This window comes from Cnephaeus nilssonii, assembly GCF_951640355.1.
Source record: "Cnephaeus nilssonii genome assembly, chromosome: 20".
NCBI classification, from domain to species: domain Eukaryota; kingdom Metazoa; phylum Chordata; class Mammalia; order Chiroptera; family Vespertilionidae; genus Cnephaeus; species Cnephaeus nilssonii.
Window position 1 is genome coordinate 50236798 of NC_137091.1, and position 26251 is coordinate 50263048.

The 26251-nt window shown below is 61.6% G+C and overlaps 1 protein-coding gene across 4 annotated transcripts; it reads right to left on the reverse strand.

The window, feature by feature from the left end:
* ZNF787 (zinc finger protein 787) lies at positions 1-18885 on the reverse strand. Of its 4 annotated transcripts, none has more exons than XM_079760261.1 (3): positions 18749-18885; positions 9547-9635; positions 1-1671 (listed from the first exon to the last, which is right to left on the reverse strand). In XM_079760261.1, exons 2-3 carry the CDS (start codon positions 9623-9625, stop codon positions 608-610), a joined length of 1143 nt encoding a protein of 380 aa, XP_079616387.1. In that variant the 5' UTR covers positions 9626-9635; positions 18749-18885; the 3' UTR covers positions 1-607. The 4 variants fall into 4 exon arrangements, with proteins under 4 accessions (XP_079616387.1, XP_079616388.1, XP_079616389.1 ...); XM_079760262.1 differs by lacking the exon at positions 18749-18885 and adding an exon at positions 14480-18561; XM_079760263.1 differs by lacking the exon at positions 18749-18885 and adding an exon at positions 12076-12094.
* Positions 18886-26251: the final 7366 nt, after the last annotated feature.

The following is a 26251-nucleotide window of genomic DNA, read 5'->3' on the forward strand; positions in this document are numbered from 1 at the left end:
GACAGTCGGAGAGTGCCATTTATTGGCCCCGCACCCCTCCTCCACGCGCCCAGGCCACGGAATAGGACGGTTCTCCGGGGGCCCCTCCGCTCCGCACTCCTGCGCCCCAGACCCAGGCCGGGGAGGGCGGGCTTGGGCGAGAAAGAGGGTGGGGCCCGCGGGAGGGGAGAAAATAATGGTGACGGGTGGGGTGGGTACAATTAAAAGAAAACGCTAAAAGGGAGAAGGACCCTCTTTCCCTTCCCTCGGGGCCCCTCTGGGTGGAGGGCCCGATTGCTCCCGGCTCTGCCACGCCCCCTCGAGGGGGAGAAAGCGGGCGCGGGGTTCACGGTGGGCTTGTCGCTTGGTCGCTAGTTCACATCGTCTATCTCGGGCTCCGCCGAGAACCTACGGGGGCAGCCGGTCCGCGCTCGGCGGGGAGGGCGCAGCGGGCGAGGTGGCGAGGGAGCACCCGGCGCCCCTCCCCAGGCCCCTGCGCCCCGGGACGGGCCCGGGAGGGAGGTCGCTGCGGGTCCGGGCCCCTCGGTCCATGTCTCCCGGGTCTCTGGGTCCTGCGCCGTCGCTCCCGCCGAGCCCGAGGGGCCCCGCCCCCCCCGGGCCCCCACCCCTACCGGGCCTCCCCGCCGCGGCACTCGCTGCACCGGCCGCCCGCCGCCTCGTCCCCGGCGTCCTCCTCGTCCCCGCCGGCGCGGTAGTAGCTCTGTCCGCAGCGGCTGCAGACGGAGGGCGCGCCCACCGCGTGGACCTTCTTGTGTCTGCGCAGCGCCGCGCCCTGCACGAAGCCCTCGCCGCACTCCACGCAGATGTGCGCGGGCTCCTCGCCGCCCGCCCCGAGCGCGTCCTCGTGCTGGGCGCGCTGGTGCGCCAGGAGCGCGGCCGCCTGCCCGAAGCCCTGGCCGCACTCCACGCACACGTACGGCTTGGGGGCGGGCGCGCGCCGGGAGCGGGGCCCTGGTGCCTTGGCCCCCGCGCCCGCCCCCGCCGCCCCCGCCGCGCCCTCCCCGGCCGCGCCCACCACGATGATGCCGTCGCCGTCGCCCACCGGGATGGCGATCTCGCCGTCCGCCGCCGCCGCCTCGTCGGGCGCCTTGGCCCGGCGCACGCTGGCCGCCAGCACTTTGGCCGCCACGCCGGGCCCCGACAGCTCGGGGTGCAGCCGCAGGTGGCGCGCCAGGCTCTTGGGCTGGCTGAAGCCGCGGCCGCAGCGCGGGCACACGAAGGGCTTGAGGCCGCTGTGCGAGCGCCGGTGCTTGGCCAGGCTCTTGCTCTGCGTGAAGCTGCGGCCGCAGTCGGGGCAGGCGTAGGGCTTCTCGCCCGTGTGGATGCGCTGGTGCTGCATGAGGTTGGAGCTCCAGCTGAAGCGCTTGCCGCACTCGGAGCAGGCGTAGGGCTTCTCGCCCGTGTGGATGCGCCGGTGCTGCACCAGGTGCGAGCTCTGCGAGAAGGTCTTGCCGCAGTCGGTGCAGGCGTTGGGCCGCTCGCCCGTGTGCGTGCGCTGGTGCCGCGTCAGCTTGGACCAGTGGCTGAAGCTCTTGCCGCACTCGTTGCAGATGTAGGGCGCCGGCGGCCGCGGCCGGGGCGGAGGGCCGGCGGGGGGCGCCGACGGGGGCGGGGACAGCTTGGTGGGGGGCCAGGTGGGCACGTCGTCATCGTCCATGATGAGGATGTCCACTGGAAGGCAGAGCGGGGAGAGGGTCAGAGACCAGCTACTGCAGGGCCTTCCGGGGAGCGCCCGCGCGGGCTGCCCAGAGCAGGGTTTCAACCCGCCGGCTGCCTGCCCCCTGGGCTTTATCAGCGCACCCCCCGACCCTCCCCCCCCCCCACACACACACACACACGCACACGCACGCGGGCACCAAGCCCTCAACACTGTGCCTGAGCCCCGCTGGCGAACAAGCGAGGACTGATGTGCGGACGCCAGGGCCGCAGGCTGTGGCTGCTGGCCTGTCCCGCCAACTCTATTTGGGGCGCACAGGGACACCTTCGTACTGAAGCAATGAAGCATAATAACGTTCCTCTCGGTAAAAACTGCTGTTTAAACTTTAACCCCGCTAGTCTGGCCTCTGTCACACCCGCCTGCTTAAACAATAGGGTAGGTACCTCAGTCTCCAGAATGAGACCTGGAAACTCGGTAAATCACCCCATTGTGTTGCCGGCCCACACTGTGGTTTTACAAAGGTTATTTTCGGCGCCTGAGAACCAGAACTGCAAACATGGCTTCCTGCTGACTCAGTGGCTCCGGGAGCTGAAACTGTAGGTGACCTTTGGAGATTATTAACTTTGCCCAATTTGCTTCTGCACAATCGTCTTTCCCAAGGTGGTTCCACATTCCAACGTCCAGCAGGGTGTGGGTTTAGCCTTTGTAAGCTCGCTGCGGTCGTCACGCGGGCTGCGTGATTAGGAGAGCTCATGCCCCCTCGTAGCCGCCGGCTTTTGAATTAGAGATGCCTTGATTTGGTTGCGTGGTTGGTGTCCTCTGTTCCACTCGCGGGTACACTGCAGCAGGGCCTACGGCGTACTGTCAGCACGGCCCGGGGGGTGGCGTGCCATGTGGGCTGTGGCTTAGGTGGGGCTCGGGGCCCCGGACCCAGACATGCACCTAGGGGACCTCTGTGAGCTGCCCGGACGCCAGAGCTCCCTCCTCTGCAGGAGAGGTCATCCTCCCCCCCCCCCTCCACCCCCCCCCCCCCCCGCCCCGCTCAGCGTCGGGACCCTCTGTATTTCTATGCATTTTGGGGGGTCGCTTGCCTGTCTCACACAGTGGGACCTGTAATTAAGGCCCCATGATGGACCTGGGTAGCTGTTATCCTGTCGCTGCCCGGCCCACACCCCTCACATCCCACCCTGGGGACTCCAGGCGGGGGCCACCCGGGCGAGGCCGGGCAACAGGCCGGGGAGCCAGCCAGCAGGGGCTGTGCTGTGCCCTCCAGATCCCGTATTCACCGGGAGATGGTGCTCTGACCACGGTGAAGCCTGTGCTCAGCCCGCACCTCAGCAGCGCCCCCCCAGGAGGGAGTGAGAATCTGTGATCACCGCCGGGCGGCTGGTGCAGGGTGGGGCACGGCCAAGGCCCCAGCCCGGGAGCCTGGTCACCCAGCCTGCCGTGTCCAACATGGGAAATGATCAATGTTCTTTTGTTTTTTAATCCTCGCCCGGGGATATTTTTCCATCGATTCTTAGGGAGAGTGCAAGAGGGAGGGAAAGACAGTGAGAAACATGATGTGAGAGAAACACATCGATTGGTTGCCTCCTGCAGGCGGCGACCAGGGCTCTGGCCCGGGAGGAGCCTGCAACCGAGGTCCGTGCCCTTGACCGGAATCCAGCCCGGGATCCTTCTGTCCGCAGGCGGACGCTCTATCCACTGAGCCACACCGGCCAGGGCATGATAACATTTCTGAGGTCCCCTCAACGCCCTGGTGTCTTCGCCCCCGACTGGGAAGCACAGCGCTGAGCATCAGGTCAGGGGTCCCGCGGCGAGGTCACGGGGTCCGGCCTGCGGATGGATGGCAGGTGGGAGGGCCCGCCCAGTGTGAGCACCGAGGCCTGCTGCCGGGAACTTGCGTTCAGTCCCACGTAGACTGGCGGGGCTGGGTGTGCGCGGGGCTGGGTGTGCGCGGGGCTGGGTGTGCGCGGGGCTGGGTGTGCGCGGGGCTGGGTGTGCGCGGGGCTGGGTGTGTGCGGGGCTGGGTGTGTGCGGGGCTGGGTGTGTGCGGGGCTGGGTGTGCGCGGGGCTGGGTGTGTGCGGGGCTGGGTGTGTGCGGGGCTGGGTGTGTGCGGGCCGGAAGTGACCAGGAAAGGACTTCAGGCTTTGACGGCGGTAGAACTGCGCTCAGCCCCCAGCGGAGCGGGGCAGCCAGCCCCGGTGACCGTGTCCCTCCGCCTCTCCGCGGGGCGGGGGCAGAGGGGCTGGAACCTCTTCTTCAGACGCCGCACCCCGAAGCCCGGCCTCCTGGTCCGCACGGGGGGGAGAGGGGGGGCGGGGGGGGCCTCGACCTGGCCCGGGCTCCAGGCACCGAGTCTGCGAAGCCACTGCCTCGGGAGGGAGTCCTACCCGCGGCGACCCGGGGAAAGGCTGCCTCCACGGACCGTCCCGGCTCGGCCTTCCCCGAGGCCACAGGCAGCTCCCGCCCAGGAGCCCGGGCGCTGTTTTCCTGGGGGAGGGCGCGGGCTGCCAGCCAGTCCCGCTTCCCCGCCGGGAGCCCCGAGCTCGGCCTGAGCCAGAACAAGCCAGTCCCGGGGCCTCCGAGGCCCGCCCTGTGGGGAGACCCAAGCTGAGGGCGGCTCCCAGGAGGCGATGGCTGGCCGAGGCTCATCCCAGGGCCCGGCCGCGCAGCGATGGCCGTTAACCACCTGGCACCGCCCTGCAGCCCGCTGCCCACTGTCCCAGTCCTTCGGCGGAGCCACTATGGGGGCCCCCGGGGCCCGCCTCGCTGCCTCCTGTCTTCCCTCCTCTCTCCCGGGGCCTTTGCTCCCGCGCACTGTCCCCTCCCGGTCACGTCACGGCGTGGCCTTCAGCGGGCAGCCCTTCCTGGGCGAGGCCCGTGCTGGCCGAGGGCCTCACCAGAGGCCGACTGTGCTGGAACCCCGCGTGTGACGCTGAACAAGTTAGGGCTCCCCTGTCTGGGTGGTCACAGGCCAGAGAGCCGGGCAGGGATGGGCACTCCTCCGGATGAGCCGGGACCTGGCTCCATTTCAAGAGACTCGCGCTGGCAGCTGTGGACAAGGCCGAGGCCACGAGTGGAGACAGGGATGCGGGGAGGTCGGTGCAGCGCTGATCCTGGTGTTGAGACGCGGCCGGGGCCCCGCAGGCCCGACGCCTCATGCAGGAGGAGAGATGCACGGAAGTCCACTGTCCAGCCGGGAGGGGCGCAGGATGGGGAGGGGTGCAGGGCGCCTCCTGGGCCCTCCGCCACGTGGCTGTGCGTCTGGGCTGGCGCCGCCCACTTTCTCCTTGGAGCTGCAGCCTCCGCTGGTCCCCCACCTCCTCAGAGCTCTGCCGGGCCCCCCATCGCCCAGATCCTCTCTGCCCGTTAGGGCTCAGCGCCCCCTCCCTGCTCCTCCTCGGTCACTCCTCTGTGGGCCCGGGGCCTCGCAGCTGGAGGACCGGCCGGGGCGCTGGGGCTCTCAGGCCAGACGGCGCCTTGTGCTGGGAAGGGAGCCCGCAGGCTGACCTGCCGCCTGGGGGTGCCCACTCACCTCTCCATGGGAGCCGCCCCAGGCCCCACATCCCTCACCGACAGGCCAGGGGGAGATAGACTGGGCAGCGCCTGGGGGCTGAGCCTGCCCCTCTCGGGCCTGAGCCTGAAGCATGGTAGCCATCATCTCAGATAGAAACTGCCATTTTGACTTTAACTTTAACCTGCTGTTTGGCCTCTGTGCTTATTTGCTTGCTAAAACAATAGAAAAGTTACTTTGATTTTCTGAACTTATGTATGCTATCCCAATCGATTGAACACGCCATGGATGGTGGTTTGAATGTCCCATTGATTGTGATCTCACTGGTCATCGAAGCACATTCTTCTGGGGACCAGGACAGCTCAATTACCCTAAATTGTCTCAGTAGCTACGGATAATGCATTCCGGTTGACTCAGTGGTCCCGAGACCAGGACAGCACGATTCTTCTGAATTGCCTTGGTGGCCCCAGATGATGTGTTCCTGCTGATTCAGTGATCCGTAGACCCAAAACTATACTTACCTTTATAGATAACTAACTTGCTCAGTTTCGCTTCTGTAACTGCTTTGTGCAAACCAGGCTCCTCATTCCAAACCCGAAGATGTAATGGATACCTTTGTGACATTCTGCCCATCTGAGCCAGATGTGGAGAGCTGTTCGGGGCTGCGAGATCTGGAGTGCTGATTGGCCCCTCGTAGCCGCCGGCCTTTGAATGAATGACTCCATAGTTCGACTTTTTGAGGCGTCCTTTGTGAGATTCGGGGTACACCACAAGCCCAGCGCTGTCTGCCACAGGCGGCCCGAGCTCGGCCGACAGAGGGACGCAGCCAGGCCACAGGGCCTATTGGTGCGCCAGGGGCAGTACACACGGGTGAGGGGCATGACGGGGGGCGGGAGGGGGGGGGGAGCTAGACAGGGGGCGCGAGGCCCGCCTCAAGGTTGTCTGAAGAGTAACATGGCGACCTTAGAACTAAACTTCCCTGACTCCACGGCGCACACGCATGTTGGAGACCACCTGGGACATTGGACCCGGACTGGGTATTCGATGGCAGTGAGCAGTGACAGTTCATGGGAGACACACGTGTAGCTGGGGAGGGAGGGGCGTCTTGTGTGGTTTTTAGTCCTGATCTACTGGAGCAGTGGTTCTCAGCCTTTCTAATGCCGCGACCCTTTAATACAGTTCCTCACGTTGTGGTGACCCCCAACCATAAAATTATTATTGTTGCTACTTCATAACTGTAATTTTGCTACTGTTATGAATCGTAATGTAAATATCTGTGTTTTCCAATGGTCTTAAGCTCTACAGCAGCGGTTCTCAACCTGTGGGTCGTGAGCTGAGAACCGCTAGCAGGGTCGCCTAAGACCATCGGAAAACACAGATATTTACATTACGATTCATAACAGTAGCAAAATTACAGTTATGAAGTAGCAACAATAATAATTTTATGGTTGGGGGTCACCACAACGTGAGGAACTGTATTAAAGGGTCGTGGCGAGGAGAAACCAAGATGGCGGCATAGGTAAACACCTAAACTGCTGCCTCACACAACAATTTCAAAACTACAACTAAAAGACAAATGGACATCATCTAGAACCACAGGAAGGCTGGCTGAGTGGAAATTCTACAACTGGAAGGAAAGAGAAAAGCACACGGAGACTCGGAGGAGCTGCAGAAGTAAAGTGCAGAGGAACAGAGGCACGCGCACATGGAGAGGGCTGGCAACTGAGGACACGGCTGGCTTTCTCAATCAGGAGGGAGACAAAAGCTCCCGACTGCTCTGAACTCCAGTTCCGGGTGAGACTCTGGGGACCCAGACTCATTCGGGGAGAAACTGGACTGTCTGGCAGCAGGCAGAACTCGAGGGCGGCTTTCTCTCAGAGGTGCTTACAGCAATTACCACGGGACACTGAGACCCAGGAGCCTCTTAGGGCAGGGCTGACGGGAAACCAATGCTGTCTGCTCCGCCCTGAGATTCCGCCCCATCCAAGCTGAGCACAGAGGCTTTTGCAAGTCTTGTCTCATAAGGCTGTCTCCAGCACAGAAGTTCTCCCATCGTAGACACAGCTGATCCTCACAGCCAATTGGCCTAGAGGTCAGTTCCTCCCAGTGATACCAACAACAATCAAGGCTTAACTACAACAAGACTGTGCACACAGCCCACAAAGGGATGCACCAAGAGTGTCCACCTCAGGTAACTGGGAGGCTGAGCCACAGGGCCCTATAGGACACCTAGCACAGAAAGCTACCCCACCAACTCAGGGAAGCAGCCAAAATGCGGAGACAAAGAAACAGGTCACAAATGAAAGAAATGGAGGAAAACAAACGACTGGATATAGAGTTCAAAACCACGGTTATAAGGTTACTCAAGAATTTTCTAGAAAAGGCTGATAAATTTAGTGAGAGCCTCGAGGATATGAAAAAGGACCAACTAGAAATTAAGCATACACTGACTGAAATAAAAAAATAATATACAGAGATCCAACAGCAGACTAGAGGATCCCAAGAATCAAGTCAAAGATTTGAAATACAAATAAGCAAAAAACACTCAACTGAAAAAGCAAAAAGAAAAAAAAGAATCCAAAAATATGAAGATAGTGTAAGGAGCCTCTGGGACAACTTCAAGCGTACCAACATCAGAATTATGGGGGTGCCAGAAGAAGAGAGAGAGCAAGACGCTGAAAACCTATTTGAAGAAATAATGACCAAAAACTTCCCCCACCTGGTGAAAGAAACAGACTTACAAGTCCAGGAAGCACACAGAACCCCAAACAAGAGGAATCCAAAGAGGACCACACCAAGACACATCATAATTAAAATGCCAAGAGCAAAAGACAGAGAATATTAAAAGCAGCAAGAGAAAAACAGTTAGTTACCTACAAGGGAGTACCCATACGACTGTCAGCTGATTTCTCAACAGAAACTATGCAGGCCAGAGGGGAATGGCAAGAAATATTCAGAGTGATGAATAGCAAGAACCTACAACCAAGATTACTCTACCCAACAAAGTTATCATTCAGAATTGAAGGTCGGATAAAGAGCTTCACAGATAAGAAAAAGCTAAAGGAGTTCATCACCGCCAAACCAGTATTATATGAAATGCTGAAAGGTATTCTTTAAGAAGAGGAAGAAGAAGAAAAAGGTAAAGATAAAAGTTATGAACAACAAATACATATCTATAAACAGGTGAATCTAAAAATCAAGAGAATAAAAAATCTGATGAACAGAATAAACCGGTGAATATAATAGAATCAGGGGCATAGAATGGGAGTGGACTGACAATTCTCGGAGGGAAAGGGGCGTGGGGGTGCGGGAAGAGACTGGACTAGAATCGTACACCTATGGATGAGGACAGTGCGGGGGAGGTAAGGGCAGAGGGTGGGGTGGGAACCGGGTGGAGGGGAGCTATGGGGGGGAAAGAGGTACAATTGTAATAATCTGAACAACAGAGATTTATTAAATAAAAAAATAAATAAAATAAAGGGCCGGGCATTAGAAAGGCGGAGAACCGCTGTACTGGAGAGTGGGAGGTGAACTCAGATGGTGTGCAGGGTTTTATTCCGCAGGAAACGCGATCCCACACCCCAGGGCGCGGCCACCTCTGAGGCTGCGGCGAAGCGGAGCCGTCACCCTGTTTGTTCGGTTGGGAACCCCCACAGTGAACCCCACTTTCCAGTTACTCTTCCAAAGGCACCAAGGCCGCACGTGTGACAGGGAGGAGGGCGCCGCCCGGGGGAGCAGGGGGAGCGGCCCTCTGGGGGTGCATCGCAGACCGGGCGCGGGAGGGGCTGCGGGACCTGGGGCAGCGCCTCAGCCGCGGAAGACGTTTTAGCGCGAGGCGGCGCCCACGCACTTCCGCTACCGGGGCGGGGCCTGGGGACAGGAAGTGCTTCCGCTCAGGCCCTTTACGGCAGCGTTTGCGACCACGTGGCTGCGGTCAGGGCTCGAAGCCGCCTCAGCAGCAGGTGGAAGCCCGGGACGGGAGCACGCTGCCGCCGGGTGAGTTGTATTCCACCCGGACAGTGTTTATTGAGTGACACCCGCTTCCAAGTGTAAAGGGCGAGCTCCCCCACAAACCCCGACGCCCAGCTCTCCCCGCGGTCGGTCCCGGCATTCCCCGCGGCAGGCTCACCCCAGCCCGCCCTCTCCCCGCACCAGCACCCCGTTCGCGGCCCTGGTCTAAAGCTTCCTGCCAGGAAAGTCGAGCCCCGCGGAGAAGGGGCAGAGCGCCCAGGGCTCTGGGGGAGCAGGAGCACCCCCAACGAGGGGCAGGGAGGCGGCCACTACGGAGCCTCCCCAGCCCGTCGGAGGCCGGGTGACCCCAGGGACCAGGAGGGGGTGCCGGGGGCCAGGCCGGGGGGAGGGCCACCTCACCTGGGTTCTCGTGACTGGCCATCTGCTGGTCCTCGGAATCCAGCGGCCCCGGCGACCAGGCCTCCTCCCGCAGCTCCATGTGTGGGTCCCTGTGAGGAGGGACCAAGCGGGACAGGTCACAGGAGGGCGGGGGGCTCGGCTCCCCTCCGCGCCGGAGCTGAGCGCCCGCACGGGACGGACGGCGGTGGGGAAACGGCCCTCTTGTCCCCACCGGACGGGGGACCACCCAGGCTGCAGCCGCCCAGAACCGCCGGCCCATCCCAGTGACGGCCGCCTTGCCGCACGTGCAGAGACCTGCAGCCCGTCCTTCCCCGCATCCTCAGGTACGCAATCCCGCAGGGCCACGAGGTCTGGAAAGATCTCCGGGGAGGGGGCACCGAGGCCTGGCACCGTCCCGCTGTTTAGCAGATGCGGAAGCGGCGGAGCTGAGGCCAGCACACCGGGCCAGCAGCGGCCAAGGGGGCGCCAGTCACTCGGTGGGTGCGGGGCTTAGGAGGGCAACGCGGGCCCTTCACGGGCTGTGACGTCAGGCCGCGGAGGGAGACCGCCTGCCCACAACCATCTTCCCCCTGGGCAGGTGCTTCCTCAGCGACCCCCCTTCCCACCCCAGCACCTGCAACAGGATTACCGGGCAGGTGAAACCCGCACAGCCCAGCTGACCCGGCCCATGGAGGTGGCCCCTGGTCGGTGACCGGCTCCTCCAGCTCGGGAAGGGAGAACGCAAACTGCTTGCATCAAAGAAAGTTCGTCATGGCGGATTCAGGTCAGGGGAAACGAAGGAGCCGGAGCCCCGTGGGAGGGAAGTGGGAGGGCATCGGGGGACGCCCACGGGTGGCACCGCTGGGGGAACAGCTGCCCTCCCTGCTGATGGCGGGGAGAGGATTGTAACTTTTCTTAAAACCTTCCTTTCCCAATCATTTTTTTAAAAATATATTTTATTGATTTTTACAGAGAGGAAGGGAGAGGGATAGAGTTAGAAACATGATCAGCTGCCTCCTGCACACCCCCTACTGGGGATGTGCCCGCAACCAAGGTCCATGCCCTTGACCTGAATCGAACCTGGGACCCTGCAGTCCGCAGGCCGACGCTCTATCCACTGAGCCACCCGGGTCTCAGCCCTTTCCCAATCTTTACAATGTGGAGGAGTGCCTCTGTGGGAGGGGAAAGACTGCGAGTTGGTATCCTGGTGGCCACAGGACTGTGCCTGACACGGGACAGGACACGGGACAGGCGCAGGGGCTGAGCATCACGGTTCAGTTCCTGCTCAGGGCACACGCCGGGCTGTGGGCTCCATCCCCAGGGGGAGCGTGAGGGGCAGCCGATCAATGATTCTCATCATCGATGTTTCTCTCTCTCCCTCCTCCTTTCTCTCCAAAATCAAAAATATATTTTAAAAATGATAATCTTGGGCACTCAGGCCACGCCTGGTAGACAGGGGCCCACGCCGGGTCGCCCCGCAGCCGCTGTAGAAACGGCCTGGCGGGTCCTGGGAGGGGCCGCAGTTACAGGGGAGGCTGCGGCTCCGCCCCAGGTGCGCCCGCGCCAAGCAGGTGTGCACCGGCCCGCGCAGTCAGGGCAGTGCTGCCCTCGCATCGGCCGGGAACCAGAGGACCAGAGGCGGGCGAGAGGCGGCCACGAAGGGCCGCACGGTGTCCAGGGCGAGCGGCCGGCCCTCGGTGTCTGCCGAGCGGCTGCTCGCTGCAGGAGGGACAGGCAACTGCAGTGCTGCTGAAGGGGAATATGCAGCGTGTGCGGCTCCATTAAAAAGCGGGTAGACTTCAACAGCTGCATGGCCTTCTGTTGACACCGTAAACGTTAAACATGCGGAAAGTGGATAGGAAGCTGCCAAGCCTGTGTGGGTGGAGGGGCGGGAGAGGCTGTGCTCTGCCTTCGCCGCCAAACCCGTTTGCCAGGGGCTCCCGTGCTCCCTGAGGGCTGGGTGTGCAGCCAGAGGGGCTTCCCCGCCGAGCCTCCCGGGGAGCCACAGGCTTGGGGGGGGGGGGGGCGGTCCTGGGCTAAGCAGTCCAGGACGGTGGCCCTCTACAGCGGTCAAGGTTGGCCGCCTACGATCCCCACACGTTCCGTAGGTGCTTCCGGCCAGGACACAGCAGAGACCAACACGGAAACACCACGCACACGCGCACAGTTTCCACGCGGGAGAGCCAGGAAGACAGTGAAGGGGGGACGAAGCAGGAGGCTGGTCTTGAGAAAAAGTCCGCCCTGAACAGTCCACTCGGCCGGTTAATCTTGGCTTCAAGGCCACAGCAGGTACAGCAAGTGCTCAGCCGCCTTCCTGGAGCCGGAGCGGGAGCGGGAGCTCTCTCCCCTCCCCTCCCCGCCCTTCCCCTCCCCCACCCCGGGAAAGTGCCCGCTGCGCAGGAGGAAGTCTTATCTCCGCGGCAGGGAGGCCAGCCCGGGGAGAAATCTGTGCAGGCTGTCGTCAGGCCCGCTTCCCTGTCCCAGTCCCCTGCCGCCCGGGCCCGGGCCGGCCACTCCCGGCCACGGAAGCAGTTCCCAGGCTCCTGTTACCTGAGTGTGTCCCAGCAGGACACGGAGAGCCGCAGGCCGGGGACCTGGCTCCCTGCAGGCCGTGGGGAGGCGTCTGGGACAGGAGATGGTGTGGGCCTGGGCCTCAGGGACCGGCACGCACTGGGCCTCGGCCCCGCAGAGCCCGCACGAGGACCAGGGAGGTGCGAGCTGCCTGCGAGGGTCCCGGGGAGGTAGAGAAGGGCATGCCCGCCTGGCTGCTGTGGCTCAGTGGACAGAGTGGCGGACTGCAGGGTCCCAGGTTCGAGTCCAGTCAAGGGCACATGCCCAGGTTGAGGGTAGGGGGCATGCAGGAGGCAGCGGATCAACGATTCTCTCACATCACTGATATTCCTCTCTCTTCCCTCTCCCTTCCCCTCTGAAATCAATATTTAAAAAAAAAAACTACTGAAGATGGCACATAAAATTTTAAAAAGGGGGGGGGGGCATTCACTACATGTGACCCACTCCCGCTCGCTCGCTCGCTCGCTCACAGCAGCTGAGGCCTCTGGTCCTGCCCCCAGGATCTCGGAGTTGGGGGGCTGTCCCCTCCCCGGGGTGACTGCACAGAGAAAGGACCAGGGCTGTGGCCGGAGCAGCCCCAAACCACTGGCAGGGCCCGCAGCTCGCAGGGCAGTGCGGAGTCAGCCTGACCCTGGAATGCAACAACTTCTGAGGCTGCAAGCCCCCCCCCCTCCTGCTTGGCCTCCCACCCAGCTCCCCAATTCTCAGCTGGAAGCTCCAAGCCCCCCACAGGCCCCGCTCCCCAGCCACCCGGGCCGGGCCCTGGGGCCATCCAATTAGCAGGCAGAGCTGCCGGCCCGGGGCTGGTGCACTGCAGACAAATTACTGTTATTGTGTGATTAGCTGCCTCCCACCTCCTGGACGCCTGCCCGCCATCCCCGCTTTCTTCTGCTGCCAGCCTCCTCCTGCAGCCACCGGCTTCTCCCCTCTCCCCTGGCGGGAAACGGCTGCCCCCCAGTCTGCTCTCTGCCCCCCTTTGCTCTCCCTGCCCCAGACCCTGCTCCCCCTCCCCCTCCTCCCCTGACCTCCGGCTCACTCCCTAACCACTGCCCCCTCCCACCCTCTGGTCACCAATCCAGGGGCTACTTCTCAGCCTTGACCCCCACCGCGCAGCCCTGTGCACGCGTGCTCCCCTGGTCACACCAGAGGAGCCCATCTCTGTGAGTCCCTCCTTCCAAACAAGTTAGAAAGGGGCCGGCCAGCTCAGTGGCTGAGTGTCCACCGAGGAACAGGAGGTCGCGGTTGGATTCCCATCAGGCACATGCCGGGGTTGCGGGCTCCATCCCCAGTGTGGGGCGTGATCAGTGGTCCTCTCTCATCCTTGATGTTTCTCTCTCTCCCTTCCTCTCTGAAATCAATGAAAATGTATATATTTTTAAAGGCAAAGGATCGGAACAGCCATGTCTCCAAAGAACGCGCCCAGGGCTGCCAGGCAGGTGACAAGATGCCAACGTCACGCCACTGGGGACCCACGTGCACGGGAAGGCCGTGCGGGCAGGTGGGCAGGACGGGGGGGGGGGGGGGGGAGACAGGAATCCGTGCACCGCTGTGGGACCGTGGGACCCGCAAACCACTTCTGGGCCCCCCCCCCCCAGAGAAATGACCCGGCCACAGCACACAGCACCGCCCCCCAGAAGCAGGGTCACAGGGCCCAGTGCCCACGGCAGACGGACACCGGCTGTCCCACAGGAGGCTGAGCCGCGGCTGCGTCCCCAGCGACCCCGAAGCTCTGGGCCAGCCAACAAGGGCGAGGCCCACAGGCGAGTCTGGGGACCACAGGGGCCCCGAGCGAGCGCGCTGTGCTGACACCAAACGCCCTGGGGGGCCTCACCCGGCCCCTGCACGTGCCCTGCGACCCCAACACCCGGCCCCGGCCAACGTGCCGCCCTCGCCCCTCACTCCCAGCCCACCGCCAGGCCCCACCTGCCCGCCAGCTCCCCTTTCCAGCGGGAGCTGTGTCCCCGGCCCAGGCGCCCCGCCCCCCTCACATCGCAGGCCTCCCCTCCCGGGGTCCGCAGGTGCTTCCTTCCGCAGCGCCGCCTCGGACCCTCACTCCGTCCGCAGCCGCGGGCACTGCCCTGCCGGGAGCGGCGGGAAGCCCCACAGCACGAGCCTGCCCCCACTTCCCTTTTCTGTGAGCTCTGCCCCTCCCTCTGGCCCCAAACTCAGCGTCCCCCTCCCCCCGGCATTCTCTGCGACCCCCCCAGAGCCTAGGCCCCGCCCCCGCCGGGTCGGTACAGATTTCCGCCCGCCGGGACCTGCGCCTCCCTCGGTTCCCGCGTGGGTGACCGGGTGACCGCGCTGACAGGCAGCCCCGCGCCCGCCCCTGAGCAGGAGCCTCACTGCTCTACCCCCTCAGCACCTGCCTCCGGGCCGGACTCACCCCTCGCTCAGCCCTGGGCAGCTCCCCAGGCACCGCCGGGGAAGGAGGGAGTGAGGTCCGGGTGCAGGCGGCCGGCACCCCCCCCTTCCTGCAGCGGAGAAGTTCTAGAACTCGCGGAACCTTGACCTGCAGCAGGCCACCTGGGAGTGGCAGGGGCCGGCCCCGGCTACCTGCTGCCAACCCGCATTTCCAGATTCTGGATGTCGGTGAGCGACAGGCTGTTTAACAAACAAAAGCGCTCAGGCCAAGAACACCTGGAGGCCCCCACCCCCACCCCCCGCCTGCGCTGGCGCCCCTCTCGCGGGCCGGCCGGGCCCACGGGAGCAGGACCTCCCTCAGGAAGCCTTCCCATCTTGTCCCTTCCCTCGGCCCCCTGTCCTGCCCCTCAAACAGCAGGACGTTCACCAGGCAGACCCCAGGCGCGGGGTGCTGAGGGCGCCATAGCCTGACCCCCAGCCCCCCAGGGAGACGAGGACAAGCTGGGCAGGCTGCCCGGGTTCGAGTCGCCCGCCCCACCACCACCACCACGTGACCCTGGCGTCAGGATCCATGAGTGGAGGCGTGAGGTGCCCTGAGCCGGTGCTCAGTGAGGCCCGAGTCCTGCTGACGGGGCTTAGACCTGCAGTGGCCGCCGTCACAGCCAGAGCAGCAGGCCGGGGCTCAGCGGGCCGGTCTCCACGCAGCTCTGCCCCGCCCCTTAGCACATGGCACTTGTCCCTGCACCTCCCATCACTGCAGCTCAGTCCTGCATCCCTGGGGGTCCCCACCCCAGCAGACTGCGCGCACTGGGAGGAGAGGGCCTGGCTCCCAGCAGACCGCACACCGCAGCCCCAGGAACCCAACACTCTGACCAGCCTGGGCTCGGGGCTGCACCATGCGGATGCCTCGCTGGGTCCCCAGCATCAGTGAGGAGGCCGCACAGGGCTCCCCGTTCCCACGGGAGGGAGGGAAGTGGTGTTCTGAGCCCAAGGCCAGGACAGACAGACCGGGAAACCCCGCGCTGTGCTCCTGCTGGCCTGCCGGTGTGACCACCCCAGCTCCCCTCCTGCCCCGGCCTGGCCCCTGAAAGTCCCGCCTGACCTGAGGGCTGGTCTCAGAGTCCGGCCGCAGCTGGGGGCCCCACCCACCACGACTGATGCCCAAGAGGCCGCGGAGCAGCAGCCTGGCTCCCAGACCCCACCCTCGGGCAAACGGGGTCCGTGCCCAGCGTGCCTCCTGGGGAAGGCAGGGTGCCCGCTGCTGCGTGGGCCTGGAGAGTCCCCTAACACGGGGGCCGCTCCTCCCCAGGCTCTGGGGGCTCCGACAGTGCGCGGGGCGCAGGCAGGCACCTGCCAGTGCCCGGTCAGCGAGAGTGGGCGTCTTCACCACGAGGAGTGGGGTCAGGAGGCTGTGCCCACCCACCACCCCGGGCAGCCACTGCCCGCCCGCAGCTCGCCACTGCCTCCCGGAGGCCAGGGCCCTTGGTCAAGTCCTCTGTCCTTGGAGACTCAGGACAGCCATTCCCATGGGTGTCCGCCCTGACCATGTGAGGCAGGAAGGGGAGAAGCTGGGATGTTCCTTGCGAGTGGGAGGGAAACTGAGTCAGCGATGCAAACAGCCCATCCAGCACCTGCCTCAGCATCAAGCCCCCAGGCCGTGAGGTTCTGGCGGCATCACATACTCTCAGGAACAAGGCCGCGGGGGAGGCAGTTTCGGTCAAACCAGAGAGAACGTCCAGGCCTCGGTGGTGGCTCAGCTCCGGGCCAGGAGAGAAGCGGAGGCAGAGGAGACGACACTGCGGCTGCCATCAGGACCCGCTGCAGGGACCAGTGACCCCCTCCCCTGGCTGGCCAGTCAGTAGTGACCACAACCCTGTGGGACACCCTGGAACGCTGACAGATATTGTATTGGGGCCCTCCCCGAGGCTTCCCCTAGAGACCCTGCCTTTCGACAACACACAGGAACCAGAAACCTTGAAGACAGCCCTGGCAGGGTTGGCTCAGTGGATAGCGCGTCGGCCTGCGGACTGAAGGGTCCCGGGTTCGATTCTGGTCAAGGGCACGACCCTCGGTTGCAGGCTCCTCCCCAGCCTGGGCCCTGGTCAGGGCTCGTGCAGGAGGCAGCCGATCGATGTGTTTCTCTCACAGGGACATTTCTTTCTGTCTTTCCCTCTCTTTTCCACTCTCCCTAAAAATCAATGGAAAAACATCCTCGGGTGAGGATTAAAAAAACACCTCTAAGACAAAGAACCCCGCACGCCCACCTTCCCCCCTTTCCTAAGGGGGGTGCCTTTGCGTCCTTTCTCCGGGGCCCTCTCCCCTGTGACTTGTCTGCGGGGCGCTGCTGGTGCCTCCCTGGCTCCCTTCCAAGGGCCAAGGCAGCCCAGCCGGGGCTCATTCCTGCGACCGTGACCTTTCCCCGGCTCCTCGGCCCCTCCTCCGCCCTGTCCCGCTTGGATAAAGTGCTCTCCTCTCTGAGTCACCTCAACTCCGCTGGAAGGCAAGAACCAAGAGAGCGCACAGGGGAACATCACCCCAGCAGGGCTCCGGAGGCTCCGGGACTAATCCGCACCCCCCAGCCACTCTGCCCGGCGCTGTGCGGTCTCCCCACAGGCCTCGCAGCTGCTCCGGGGCAGGACCGCTGCCGGCTCTGGGCCTGGCCCCTGGGAGCCTCGAGCCTTGTGTGGGGCGGACCTCCTCTCCCACCCGAGCAGGGGCTGCACCGGCCGTGTGGCCACACAGGACGGACATGAAGAGCGGGCGGTGCTGCCACCTTAGGGGAAGGGGAGGAAACAGCCTGGGAAAGAGGAAGTGACAGGTCCAAGGTCACGGGGGTGCAGAGAGGGAGCAGAGGGCAGCCCGGAGCACCTGGCTTGGGCGCCCTTTGCACACTGCACACCCCTCCTCCGGGTGTAAGGAGGAAGCAGTCCAAGGTCAACCCTCTCATCTCCCCAGTTCCCTCCGGGCACAGACCCAGCTGCCTTACCTAAGGTCACCAGGTCTGAGTGTGGGGCTGGGACTCAGACCGGAGAGCCTGGGCCAGCGCCCTGATAAACCCTTCCTGTACCCCCGGGGGTGGGGGTGCGGACGGGCCCTGGACGGCCTCCAGAAGGAAAAGGCACAGACGGGGATAACGCCAGGAGGAACCCGAGAGGAAGGCTCTCGGGCAGAGGCGGCCCGGCACCAGCTGCGCCTCGCAAAGCGGCTTACGGACTCCGGGAGATAAGCCGGATCAGCAGCACCTGTGCGTCCGGGCCAGGCCTGCCGCTGGGCCTCGGCACTGCCCACCCCGGGGCCTGGCACCGGGAAACAGAACAGCCCAGCCAAGCCACTCCTCCCTACGACGGCCGCCGGGGGCTGGGCTGGGCTGAGGGCCCCCCTGGGCCCCCGCGGCCTGCGACCTCGGCACAGGGGTCCCGGTTCGCGGGCGGGCTGTGCCCAGGCCTGCGTCTCCGCCCCAGGCCCCGTCCTCGGTGCCCGCACCGCAGGACCTGCGTCCACTCTCGCTGCCGCCTCTCGAGCCTGCGGGTCACTTTTCCTCCTGATCTGGCAGGATCCCGGGGGCCCCAGGGGCACTCAACTCCTTGGACTGGGGTGTCCCCCTTTGTGGCCGGGAGTGGGGACACAGCGGGCCCGGCCACCGTCTTCGCCCTGCACCGCGGACCACATGGGCCTGACCTTGGCCCGGCCGCTCCCCCCCGGGGCGCACGCGCTTTCTGCCCCGGCCCGGGCCCGGCGAATGAATGAGGCTCCGCCGCCGGAACGCCCGTAACTACGGCCCGGACCGAAGTCCGTACGCGGCCCGCCCGGGGCGGCAACGGGCCCAGGTGCTTTGAAAAGGGGAAGGAGTGGGGGACAGGCTTCCGGTCAAGCAGGCTCCTCCGCGCGGCCCCCGCCCCCACCGGGGCCTCAACTTCCCTCCGGAGTCGCCACGACTTCCGGCCACCACCAGCCGGCAGGATTGGGGGGCGGGGCGGGGTTCGCGGCGACCCCACCCGGAGCCGAGCCCCGGGGCAAAGCCCCCGGCGCTGCGCACGCGCGCTCCTCCCGGGCGCGCTCCCGAACGCCACGGCCGCGCACGCGCACTCCCCGCCCCGCACGCGCTCACCGGCGGGACCCCCCGCCCCGCCGGCCGCGCGCCCTCACGCCCCCCCAGCGGCGCGCACGCGCACTCACGCCCAGTCGCGCTCGCCGTCCGCCTTCCCGCCCGCCCCCCGTCCGCAGCCCGGCTCCGGAGGCGCGGCCCCCCGGCCCTGGCCGCACGCCCCCGGCCCCCGCGCCCTCCCCTCACCTCCTCGGTCCCGGGGCCGCCGCGCCGCACTCCTCCTTCTCTCGCCTCCCTCACGGATGGTGGCAGCGGCGGCAGCGGCGACTCAGACCCTGGGGTCAGGGGGACGGGCGCCCAGGCCGGAAGTGACCTTCCAGGCCTCTTCCGCCCGCGCCGCTCCCCCCTCCCCCCAACCCCCTCCGGCCGCCACCCCGTCCTGGCCGCTCTAGGAAGGTGAGCCCGCGACCCCCTTGGCCGCCGCCCCCCCCGCCCCCCGGCTCGATGGTGCGGAGCCGGCGCTCAAGGAAACCACTTCCGGGCACGTCTAGGACGCGGGTCCTCCGGCCGCGCTCTATGGCGCCGCGCGCGGAGGGGCTGCGGCCCCGCCCCCTCCCAAGAACGGAGGCGCGGGCTCGGCCCGTTAGGCGGAGACTTCCGGTGTCTGGGGAGGTGCCCCCCCTCCCCCCCACACCCCGGGAGCCGGGCCCTCGCGCCTGCGCAGAGTGCTCCCCGGGCCGGCCGCGGGCGAGAGGTGCGCGGCGAGTGGCCAGGGCCCCTCGTGCCGCCGGGTCCTCCAGTCGTCTCTATCGTCGTAACCCCTTCCCTGCCAACGCCCTCGCGGTGACCGGCGCCGGCGAGCTGCGGGGCACTGTCCGCTGCGACCCTAGTCCTTCCCATACTGGACAGAGCGTGCTGCTGGCCTCAGCGCCGCCTGGCTGCACCTCCACCTCTCAGCCTCAGTTTCCCCTTCTGCAGCAATCACCCCGTTCGGGCGTCTCCAAGGGCTTTGCATGCAAAAGGTCCTATTCCTAACCTCTCCTCTGTGCCCACTGCACATAAGGAGGCGCAGAGAGGTCAGCGCACTTGCGGAGTGTCCCGGGCTCGAACCCCGGAACCTGGCCGCCGCCTCTCACATGTAACTGTGGCCGATCGATCACACTGCCTCCTGGGACAACAGACTGACGGTCACAGCCGCCAGGACTCGCTGCTGGTCTTATGCAAGGAGGGCCCCGAGTGCGCGCTGCTGGCTGGATGTTGGCTGGTCTTGTGAGCATTCTTCTGTTGTGGTGTACCCCGAATCTCACAAAGGACGCCTCAAGAAGTCCAATTCTGGAGTCATTTATTAAAGGCCGGCGGCTTACGAGGGGCCAATCAGCACTGCAAATCTTGCAGCCCCGAAAAGCTCGGCACATCTGGCTCAGATGGGCAGAATGTCACAAAGGTATCCATTACATCTTTGGGTTTGGAATGAGGAACCTGGTTTGCACAAAGCAGTTACAGAAGCGAAACTGAGCAAGTTAGTTATCTATAAAGATAAGTATAGTTTGGGGTCTACGGATCACTGAATCAGCAGGGACACATTATCTGGGGCCACCGAGGCAATTCAGAAGAATCGTGCTGTCCTGGTTCCGGGACCACTGAGTCAACAGGAATGCATTATCTGTAGCCACTGAGACAATTTAGGGTAATTGAGCTGTCCTGGTTCCCAGAAGAATGTGCTTCGATGACCAGTGAGATCACAATCAATGGGACGTTCAAACCACCATCCATGGTGTGTTCAATCGATTGGGATAGCAGACATAAGTTCAGAAAATCAAAATAACTTTCCTATTGTTTTCGCAAGCAAATAAGCACAGAAGCCAAACAGCAGGTTAAAGTTAAGGTTAAAAACTGCAGTTTCTGCCTGAGATGATGGCTACCGTACTTCATTGTGAGCATTCTTCTATAAAACGTGTGTTTATAAATCACTAGAGGCCCGATGCACGAAATTCATGCAAGAGTACACCTCCCTTCCCCGGGCTGCCGGCACCGGCTTCCCTCTGCACCCAGAACCCGGGTTTCCCTCCGGCACCCGGGACCTGGGCTTCCCTCGCAGCCCCAGCTTTGTCCAGAAGGTCATCTGGAAGGACGTCTGGTCTAATTAGCATATGACACTTTTATTATTATGGATGGTTTGCCCCTGCAGCCCCTCCCCTGCCCAGTCCTTGGCCGGCTCTCATCCTACACCCTAACTTCTCTGTGAGCATCAACCGTAAGATGTGTGTTGTGGTGTTAATAGCATCTCCCAGGAGAGGAAAAAAAACAAAAAACAAGCACACACACAAATCAGGACTCTGCTGCCCGGTCGGCGTGGCTCAGGGGTTGAGGGTCGACCTATGAACCAGGAGGTCACGGTTCGATTCCCTGTCAGGGCACATGCCAGGGTTGCGGGCTCCATCCCCAGTGTGGGGTGTGCAGGAGGCAGCCGATCAATGATTCTCTCTCATCATGGATGTTTCTCTCCCTATCCCCCCTCCCTTCCTCTCTGAAATCAATAAAAATACATTTAAAAACAAAACAAACCACAGGACTGTATTAAAGGTATATGGAAATAGCGAGATGTGTCTGCCTCGCCTTCAGAAAGGGAAATGTCCCAATGCCTCTCAGAACAGAGGGACGGGGAGAGCGTGGGCTCTGGCATCGAAGGATCTCAGGTTCGATTCCTGGTCAAGGGCATGTACCTGGGGTGCAGGTTGGATCCCGGCCCCCGGTTGGGGCACGTGTGAGAGGCAACCAATTGATGTGTCTCTCCCACATTGATGTTTCTCTGTCTCTCTCTCTCCCCACCCTGCCCCGTCCACTCTCTCTAAAAAAAAAAAAAAATCAATGGAAAAGCCCTGGCCGGTTTGGCTCAGTGGATAGAGCGTCAGCCTGCAGACTGAAGGGTCCCGAGTTCGATTCTGGTCAAGGGCACATGCCTGGGTTGTGGGCTTGATCCCCAGGAGGGGGCTTGCGGGAGGCGGCCGATACATGATGCTCTCTCATCATTGATGTTTCTAGATCTCTCTCCCTCCTCTCTGAAATCAATAAAGAAATATACACTGAGTGGCCCGATGATGATGATCTCTGAACGCATAATAACCTGGCCACTCAGTGTATTTGTATCTCAAATGGGTACCAAAAGTATTCTAGACTTTTGCTGGAGATCAACCACCTATTTGCCCTGAGCTTTCCGTCAGCCCGTGCAGAGGGGAACACTGATCAGGTGCTTTGATATCAAACAAATGAGGTGCTCAGGAGAAGTACACGGAGTGGCCAGATGATTATGCGTTCAGACATCATAATAATCTGGCCACTCAGTGTGTGTGTGTGTGTGTGTGTGTGTGTATTTTTTATTGATTTTTTTACAGAGAGGAAGGGAGAGGGAGAGAGTCAGAAACATCAATGAGAGAGAAACATCAATCAGCTGCCTCCTGCACGCCCCCTACTGGGGATGTGCCCGCAACCAAGGTACATGCCCTTGACCGGAATCGAACCCGGGACTCTTGAGTCTGCAGGCTGATGCTCTATCCACTGAGCCAAACCGGCCAGGGCCAGTGTATATATATTTTTAAAAAATCAATGGAAAAATATCCTCGAGGGAGGATTAACAACAACAAAATAATAATAATATCCACTCAGGTGTAGCCAGCTGGTCTCTGCAGTCACGTTCTCTCATTGCATCCTCCCAGGAGCAGGTGCTGCACATGGACGATAAACAGACTGAGGTGCAAGCGTGTACACGTACACACACACGTACACACACAGGTGAGCACCCTTGCCGCAGCCCGCCCAGGCGGTCTGACAGCATACCGCTCACCCGGTGGCGTAATGAACAGCAGCGGTGTCCTGCTCTCAGTTCTGGAGGCTGGAAGTCCGGGTCAGGGCTCGGGCACGGTCGCCTGTGGGGCCCCTGCCTGGTTCGTGGCTGGCTTCTGGGGGCCAGGGCCCAGGGCTTCTTTCCCTGGGGTGTTTTATGAGGACACCAGCCCATTCACGAAGGCTCCGTCCTCAGGACCCAGCCACCTCCCCAGAGGCCCCATCGCCTAACACCGTCAGCTGGAGCATTAGGATTTCAACGTGAATTTGAGGGTGACTGGGAAGGGGAGGGGGGTTCCCTGGCTGGGTAGCTCAGTTGGTTAGAGCATGGTCCCCATAAGCCAAGGTTGTGGGTTCGATCCCCGGTCAGGGCACATCCAAGAAGCAACCAATGAATGAATGCATCAATAAGGGGAACAACAGATCAATGTTTCTCTCTCTTCCCCTCTCTCTCTCTCTCTCCCCCTCCTCTCTCTCTCAAATAAATAAATATTTAATGAATGCAGAGGGAACATAAACATTCAGATCAAAGCAACTCCCTTAGGAAGAAAGAAAATACAAACTTCTTTTTTTCTTAATCCTCACCAGAGGATATGATTTTTTATTCTTTTTAGAGAAAGAGGGGAAGGGTGTGGGGAAGGGGGGTCTGAACACACAATAATCTGGCCACTCGGTGTGTATATATATCAGAGGCCCGGTGCATGAATTCGTGCATGGGTGGGGTCCGGCCAGCCTGGCCAGGGGGAGGGGACATGGGCGGCTAGCCGGCCTGCCTGCTGGTGGAACTCCTGGTCGAGGGGACAATTTGCATATTAGCCTTTTATTCTATAGGGTACACACCGAGTGGCCAGATTATTGTGCGTTCAGAGATCATCATCACCTGGCCACTCCGGAGCCTCACAATCCAGGCAAAAGCTGCTGGGGTCACGGGAGGTTATGGGAACATTAACGAGCTCGTTAACTGCACAACCTGCTGCCCTGCGGGTGGGCATTGCTCTGGGAGCTGTAAAGCCTCAGCCGGGAAGCCCGGTGCCGGTGAGGGGCCTGGGACCTTCCCTCTCGGCGCCTGCCGGAGGGCTCAGTTTTAAATCCTGATGTTATCACCGGACATGAGATGGGTTGGGGTGCTGGTTCCATGGGGGACCTCACATCTCCCTGGCCCCTGGCTCCTCAGTGGGGTCCCTGGAGGGGAGGGGAAGGGCAGAGGACCCGCTGGGAGTCTCTTTCTATGGCAATCTCTCTCTCTCTCTCTCTCTCTCTCTCTCTATCTCTATCTCTATCTCTATCTCTATCTGTGTTGGTCTCTATCTCTAGGTCTCTATTACTACTACATCTCTATGTTTATCTCTATGTTTATCTCTCTACCTTTATCTCTGTCTATTCCTATGTCCATGTTTATCTCTATCTCTACGTATATGTCCGTATCTATCTCTCTATGCCTATATCTAGGTTTAACCTATCACTCTCTCTTTTGTTTTAATCCTCACCCGAGGGTATTTTTCCATTGATTTTTTTAGAAAGAGTGGAAGAGAGAAGGAAAGACAGAGAGAAATATCGACGTGAGAGAAACACATCGATGGGTTGCCTCCTGCACATGCCCAGACCAGGGATCAGGCCGGGGAGAAGCCTGCAACTGAGGTACGTGCCCTTGACCAGAATCGAGCCCGGGACCCTTCCGTCCGCAGGCCGACGCTCTGTCCGCTGAGCCACACCGGCTGGGGCACGTTTGGGGGTAAGCCCGGGAGGAGCTGCTGCTGCCCACTACTCCCCAGGTTGGAAGTCTTGTGTTGACCCTAAGACTTCAGTGGATAGAGCGTCGGCCTGCGGTCTGAAGGGTCCTGGGTTCGATTCCGGTCAAGGGCACATGCCCAGGTTGCAGGCTTGATCCCCAGTGTGGGGCGTGCAGGAGGCAGCTGATCAATGCTTCTCTTTCATCATTGATGCTTCTCTCTCTCCCTCTTCCTTCCTCTCTGAAATATATATATATATATATATATATATATATATATATATATACACACACACACAAAGTAAAAGGTTCAAAAGGTTCGTGCCCGGGAAGGGGTGAGGGCATGCTCTAGGGCAGTGGTTCTCAACCTTCCTAACGCCGCGACCCTTTAATACAGTCCCTCATGTGGTGGTGACCCCCAACCATAACATTACTTAAGTTGCTACTTCATAACTGTCATTTTGCCACTGTTATGAATCGTAATGTAAATATCTGATATGCAGGATGTCTTAGGCCAGTGGTCGGCAAACTCAGTCAACAGAGCCACATGTCAACAGGACAGCTTTCCAGGTGCGTGTTTCACGCGCTGATGCGTCACGGTGAGCGCGTAGGGGGTGTGGGGGCGTTCTCCTAGGCCCGTGGTCGGCAAACTGTGGCTCACGAGCCACATGCGGCTCTTTGGCCCCTTGAGTGTGGCTCTTCCACAAAATACCACGGCCCGGGCGAGTCTATTTTGAAGAAGTGGCGTTAGAAGAAGTTTACGTTTAAAAAATGTGGCTCTCCAAAGAAATTTCAATCGTTGTCCTGTTGCTATGTGGCTCTGTTGACTCATGAGTTTGCCAACCACTGGCCTAGGCCTACTTCGTTGCTGTACTTTCATCTTGGGCCTGTCTGGCTTTCACGGCGGTTTTTTTAAAAAATATATATCTTTATTGATTTCAGAGAGGAAGAGAGAGGGAAGGAGCGATAGAAACATCCATGATTTATGAGAATCACTAATTGGCTGCCTCCTGCACACCCCCCACTGGGGATCGAGCCCACAACCCGATGTGCCCTTCATCGGAATCGAACCCGGGACCCTTCAGTCCGCAGGCCGACGCTCTAACCACTGAGCAAAGCTGGCCAGGGCCCTCACGGCGTGTCTGTTACTTGTTCCCCAGCCTCACCTGTCCTTGGGTTGAGCTGCCACCGACAACATGAACTGGGTCTTTGTTCTCTGCCCCCCAGGCCAGCGTGACTTACGCTGCATGTTCTCGGGTCGGGGCGGAGGTGTTAGCCACTTGCTACTTGCTCCCCGTGTCCTTGGTTAGGGGAGATAAGGTCCGGCGATTCACCGGATGGCTGTGAGTGGCTCCGACTGTTTGGCCTTGTTTAATGATCTTGTCTCATTTCCTCCTTCCACTGGCCCAGGCGTTTTCCCAGCTTTTTACTCCCCTGCCTCAGGATTCTCTCCCGATGAAAGAAATGAAACATTATTGCCTTGGCCCGTGTTGCTCAGTGGGCAGCATGTCGGCCTGCGGACCAGAGGGTTCCGGATTCGATTCCGGTCCAGGGCATGTACCTTGGTTGCAGGCTCCTCTCTGGCCCCGGGCCCTGGTCAGGGCAGGTGCAGGAGTCAACCAATCGATGTGTTTCTATCACATCGTTATTTCTCTGTCTTTTCCTCTCTCTGAAAATCAATGGAAAAATATCCTCAGGTGAAAACTAAAAAAAAAAAAAGAAAGAAAGAAAGAAAGAAACTAAACATTCTACATAATTAAAGCCTAATATGCTGTGTCCTACCATTCGACCGTTCAACCAGTCGCTATGATACGCACTGACCACCAGGGGGCAGACGCTCCGACCGGCAGGTTAGCTTGCTGCTGGGGTGCAGCCCATCTGGACTGGGCTAGGAGGGCCAGACACGCCCTGGAGTCCTCCCGCGGTCCCTCCCCGGCCCTGATCGTGCGCTTGTGGGGTGGGGTTCCTCAGGCTGGTCTGTGCCCTCTGGCAATCCGGGACCCCTGGGGGTGTCGGAGAGCCGGTTTTGGCCTGATCCCCACGCACCGAGCCTCTAGTTAGTTATTTATAAAACATAGTCCATCCTCATCGTAGTTGACTTCCAGATCGGCGAATTCACCTGCCCGCTAAAATGTGTGCTCCCCCCAAATCAATCCCCGGGGGAACCCTCTCCGGAGCTG

What these genes read in the sequence shown, in the direction of transcription:
- ZNF787 (XM_079760260.1), bottom strand. Translation starts at nt 9,805, where the DNA reads ATGGGCCGGCGGTTCTGGGCGGCTGCAGCCTGGGTGGTCCCCCGTCCG. An exon ending in GGCCAGTCACGAGAACCCAG is followed by an intron (nt 1,672 to 9,546) that starts GTGAGGTGGCCC and finishes TCTGCCTTCCAG; the next exon opens with TGGACATCCTCATCATGGAC.